This window comes from Stegastes partitus, unplaced genomic scaffold (assembly GCF_000690725.1).
Source record: "Stegastes partitus isolate 25-593 unplaced genomic scaffold, Stegastes_partitus-1.0.2 Scaffold2253, whole genome shotgun sequence".
Taxonomy (NCBI): domain Eukaryota; kingdom Metazoa; phylum Chordata; class Actinopteri; family Pomacentridae; genus Stegastes; species Stegastes partitus.
The window spans coordinates 21,414-27,183 of NW_007579984.1; the positions used below are offsets into that span (position 1 = coordinate 21,414).

The following is a 5,770-nucleotide window of genomic DNA, read 5'->3' on the forward strand; positions in this document are numbered from 1 at the left end:
AAAAAAACAAAAAACAAAAGGTCAGAAATGACTCAAAATGTTTCCACAATAATGCAATATTAGTCTAAAATGACTAAAACTTGTCCAAAATGCTTAGAAACTAGTCTAAAATGATTAAAAATGTGTCCAGAATAATGCAAAGTTGGTACAAAATAACTCAAATCTGGCAAAACATTAAAAAAAATATTCCAAAAATGACTCAAAATTATTCTGAAATTAATAAAAAATGATCCCAAATGTGTCCAAAATGGTGCAAATGTGGTCTGTAAACGACTAAAACTGTCCAGAGTGCTTAAAAATGAGTCTAAAATGATTAAAAATGTGTCCAAAGTAATGCAAAGTTCAAACAAAATGACTCATGATTAGTCAGTCTGAACTAGTCCTTGTGTATGTTCTTGTTTCGTTCTTCTGCTGATGTTTCCTGAATGTCTTCTCCGTCCTCTGAAGGCTCGTCGTATCGCATCACATCGTTCTGAACGTTACCCTCCGTCTCTCTGCAGCTCGGCCTCCTGCCGCCGGATGGATCCTCTGGGCGCTCGCTCCCAGTTCGTGGACGTCCAGACTCTGCCCACGTGGCAGCAGCAGCTGGGCGAGGACGGCGAGGAAGCGCCGCCTCAGGACCGCAGCGACGGCCCGCTCGGCCTGCACGACTTCCCGTCGCCGTTCCCCTGCCGGCCCGACATCAACCGCAAGATCATCCTGTTGTGAGTCGGAGGGCTGGTTCCTGCAGCTTCATCTAACTACTGCTTACTGAGATGTTCTAAACCAGAATAATATGAAAGATTTCCACAGTTTGTTGTTTGTGAGAAGCTCAAAGGACGGATGAAGGTTGCCTCATTTTCAGCTGGTAAAAGGCTCAAATTCAGCCCTGAATCCAAGTGTTTCCCTCCAGATCAATACCCCAGAGTTTAAAAAGAGTTTGATTTTCTTTCTGCGCAAGTTATTAAATAAAACATATAACATCTGGGCTCACAGGAAACATTAGAGTTTGAGCTAAAAGTTCGTACAGAAGCTGGCGTCATGATGAGTTTTTATTCGCTCTAATCCGTGGATCGATGTTTGAAGACACATAACTGGAGAAATAACGAAGCTACAGTCCTGAAATAACACAGATTCACTGATATGTACACTTTAATGGTTCAACCGAATCACACAAACCAGCTCTATGATGCTGCAAAACTGGTCAAATTATTGTTTTTTTCTATTCTGATATTCCACCAGCAATTAAAACCTGATTTATTCATTTATTCCTGTGATTGGCACCAACAGGAGCTTTAAAGGTGTGAAGTATGGAGCCAGTGAGACGCTACTTTATGAGCAAAGATATTAAAATTCTGTGTTTCTTATGCATTTATGGTGAATATTTGAACAAACATTGAGCAGCTGTGATGATCAAACTGCTTTGAAAGCAGGAAAAAAAAAAGAAAAATCAAGGTTTTCCCTGTTATAGTGCTTTGAATAATTTAATCAACTCAAATAAAATAAAAATAAAATAAACATATCAGCCAGATTGATGATGGTCAGACATGGAGCAGTAAAGAAACCACCAAATATTCAAATTCAAGAAGCCAGAATTGGAGAATTTAGAGTTGTTTTTTTTTTTATCATTATTTAAAATCGACAAATCTTATGAGCTTTTTTTTTTTTTACTTGTGTGTTTGGTGTCATTATTTCAGATTCAACACATCGGCTTGTTTGAACTCCAGGTTTCTGTCAGTGAAATACTCCTTTATGTGCATTTAGTGTCAGTTTTGGAAAAGATTCCTGAATTCACAGCTTCATAAAACATGTTAAACTGAATTTATCTGACGTTTTTCTCTTTGAATCAGCGTTCCTGGTGCAGCGGAATCATCTTTGCTACGACTAGAGATGTTGTTAAAAGAAAATGTAGGACAATGAGGAGAAAGAGAGAAATGACATTTAATTATAGCGTCCAAGAGAATCCGGCAGCAGCAGCAGCTTCTTGTGTGTTGGCTCTAGTTTTGTGTTGCTGTGTGCAAACGCTGCTTTTTGCACGTGCTCAGTAGGACCAGTCCAGAGTCCAGAGCACTTCATAAATCCTCTTTGTGCAGGAACACATGACCGCCGGTTTCTCTGTGAGGCCTTGTTGTCGGGAGGAAACACATTCCTGCTGCGATAACATGACCGAGCTCGAGAGCGCTCGACCCTCCGGCGCTCGCACCTTTCTCAGCTCGTGAAAACACTGGTGACCCGTCGCTGGAGGTCGCACATGTAGACGAGTGGCGAACACCCCACTGCTGGTCCTTTTTTGTACCTCTGCGCTGATGGTAACTGTGTTTAGAGGCGTCATTTAATCAGGTTTAGGATGTTTGAAGACAATATCACCGATAATTATTCAGCGTGCGACAAAACAAGACATTTGAGGACAATGTACCACCATCACTCCAAGATTTAATGACACAATTTAGTCCGAAATGACTAAAACTTTTCCAGAACGCCTAAAAAATGTGTCTACAATGACCCGACGTGTGCAAAATAAGGCAACATTCGTACAAACAGACTCAGAATTTCTCCGGAATGACTCAAAATCTGTACAAAATTGGTCTGAAATGACTCAGAATGTGTCCAGTGTGACACAAATCTTGTCAACAATTAACGGGAAACGATTCCAAATTTTTCCAAAATGACTAAAAATGAGTCTAAAAGTATTCAAGATGCGTCCAAAATAATGTGAAATTTGTTAAAATATGTAAAACCTGTCCAAAGTGCTGAGAAGTTAGTCTGAAATGGCTTAAAATGTGTCCGAAATAACACAAACTTAGTCCAAAATTACTAAAAAATGACTCAGAATGTGTCCAATCTTGTCAGCAATTAACTGGATTAGTCCAAAACAATTCCACATTTTTCCAAAACGATTAAAAACTAATCTAAAATAATTCAAGATGTGTCCGAAATAATGCAAACTTTGTAAAAAAAAAAAAAACAACTTAAAATTAGTTGGTAATTATTCAAAATGTTTCCAAAATAATCCAAACTTTGTGCAAATTACTCAAAATTTGTCCAAAATGATTCAGAATTAGTCCAAAATTACTAAAAATTAATCAGAAATTATTCAGACTGTTTCCAAAATAATGCAGCATTTGTTAAAATAACTAAAACCTGTCCAACAGTGCTTAGAAATTAGTCTGAAATGGCTGAAAATGTGTCCAAAATAATCCAAACTTTGTGCAACATCACTCAAAATTTGTCCAAAATTACTCCAAAATAATACAAAATTTGTACTAAATGATTGAAATGAAAATTTGATGACACAATTTAGTCCTAAATGACTAAAACTTTTCCAAAATGCCTAAAAAATGAGTCTGAAGTGTCTCAGAATGTGTTGAAAATAATGCAGAACTTGGAGACCACGTCGTCTAAAACCTGTGCAATACCACTGATATTTGCAATTTAGTTTAATGTGTAGAGCAATTCAGACAGTCGGAATTACATGCTGTTCTGGTTTATTTTTGACCTTTTTAAGCTTGTGATGCTGGAAACAAAAACACTTGTGCTCTATCAGAGGAGGCTGCACATGTAGACGAGTGATGAAAATCCCACCGTTGGTACTTTTTTTTTATACCTATAGCTGTTCTTCTCTATTTTCTTAATCGTTCAGTGTCCTGCCACTGTTATTGCCCACGTAGGTCCATATCTTAAAACATTGTGCTTTTCCAGACACTCTTAGGCAGTAGCCGTTAGCGTAGCCTTAGCCGCTGCAGCCAACGTCCTGATTTGTGGAGACGTTTGTGGATCTTTTTCAGTTTTTGCAGGTTGTGTCTCCGTTAGAGAGTCGCGTCTTCGAGTTAGAACAGTGTTAAAGTTAATCTGACTTTAGGAAGATGTCACAGCGCTCCAGATAGTGTTAGCTGCAGGCTAAGGGGCACAGCAAACCTCCTAGCAATAGCCGAAGCGCAAACCTTCCGGTGTGTCTGCTAACTCACCCCCTAAAAAACAACTCCTCATTCGCTGGAGCTGCAAATGTGCTTCTCTGTCTCTCTGCGTAAACAATAGCTTTCAGTGAATGGCTGCTACCAATCAAAGCTGCTGAATCAAAGCCACAAGTGTGCATTTAATTCATTTTGGGATAAAAATAACAATACCAGTAATCTGAAAATGCCAGATATCGGCCTCTGTAATCGGTCGATCCCTACCCTTAATCTCTGATTGGTAATGGAGGTTTTGTCGAGCCAACTAGCGCAAAGAAAGTCTGGTGAACTTTCTTCATATTACAGCAGAAGTTTTACTAACATGGATAAGAAATAAAGCTCAGTTCAGTCAGTTAGATTCTGTGCCATGTTCTGTTTTTCTTTCTGGGGTCGTACTGGAGCCATAGCAGAACTGGGTTAGGACTGAGACGTATCGCCGATTTTCATACAAAATCTAACTTTATTTACTATTTTAATAAAGCAACTTGCGAGTATATTTTGTTTCCGACCTCCTAATCGGCCAAATGTTTATGGTTTCGTTCTCAGGTTGCTGTCGATGCGGCCGTTTACAACCGAACCGCTCCCACGCTGTTGCTTCGGCTTTGTTTGTTGCTGTCGTCGTCGTGACGCGCAGTAAATCCGTCAACGAGTCGCGATTTGCATGCCGCAGTTTGACACGTTAAACACAAGCTGAGCGCGAACAATCTTGTTCCCTAAACGGAGAGTAAATGAGAAGTTGTCGTTCTGCTTCACTGGGAATGTTTGTCAGTCACAGATTTTTATACAGAGGATAATAAAACAGGAAGTGTGACTCTGGGCCATCGCTGCTCCTCAGTAAAAGTTATTTTCGTTTCTCGCGGCCTGGTTGGCTTCACACTGTGACTCTTTTTATTATTATTACTATTACTAACTGTAAAGGGATGATCTAGAACCACACTCTTCCTTCTCGGTCCCGGTGGCTGAAACTGTCTCGTGATCAAATGCTTTCAACACTCGCTCCAGTGTTTCCTCATCGCTGTTTCCCAACAAACCCCGAAAGGCTGAAGCAATAAAGGATGCGTGATGCTGTGGCTAAACATCTCCACGGTTGTGTGCGGTTTAAAGATCATACGTGTGAATATATACTTGGGTTGGCTCCGTGCAAATACACTGCATGTCTGTTTTCACCTCCTGAACCCACAAACCTGTCGGCGGGTTTGAAAAGCAAGTTGTTGTTTTTAAAAAAAATCGCCAACATTTCACTGTTTATTGGAGCCAGAAACTATAAAAACAGAGAAAATAGTTGGATTTTATGGATCCTACATCAGGAAGCAAGTAAATCTAAGCTAAAAATTATATTTTATAAAAATCCCTTTATTCTGCACGTCTTATTTGAAAATGTAAAGCAAAACATTCTGCATTCATCAATGCTACTAGGAATTTATTTTATAAAAGGGGGGACTGCAGGCCGTGTACACGGAGTTAAAAATGTGTGCAAACGTTAAATCAGCGTTTGGAAGTAAGAAAAAAATCTCACAGTGCAGATATTCAGGGATTCACAGCAGTAAATACTGAAGTAGAAGTAAAACACTGACGAGGATCTAGCAAATTTAACGTGTTTCTGATGATGAATAGTTGATAAGTACGAAATATGGTGTAGAAGAAAAATGATAAAATGAAAATAAAATATAAATAAGAATAAATAAAACTAACAGTTAATAATAAAAATGAAATAAACAAAAATTAAATACATAAAAATTTCATAATAAAAAATGAAATAATAAATAAATAAATAAAATAAAAGCAAAAATAAATAAGGAAATAATTGTAATATCATAATAAATACAAATAAAATAATAAAC

At 38.3% G+C, this 5,770-nt stretch overlaps 1 protein-coding gene across 1 annotated transcript in view; it reads left to right on the plus strand.

Annotated features, from left to right (window-relative positions):
• The window catches only part of gdap2 (ganglioside induced differentiation associated protein 2), a 40,057-nt gene that overhangs the window by 1,933 nt on the left and 32,354 nt on the right, over positions 1 to 5,770 (plus strand). The window contains exon 2 of the mRNA XM_008304557.1: positions 501 to 704. Coding sequence (XP_008302779.1) covers positions 520 to 704 — 185 coding nt within the window. The 5' untranslated portion in view covers positions 501 to 519. The remainder of the gene's footprint in view (positions 1 to 500; positions 705 to 5,770) is intronic.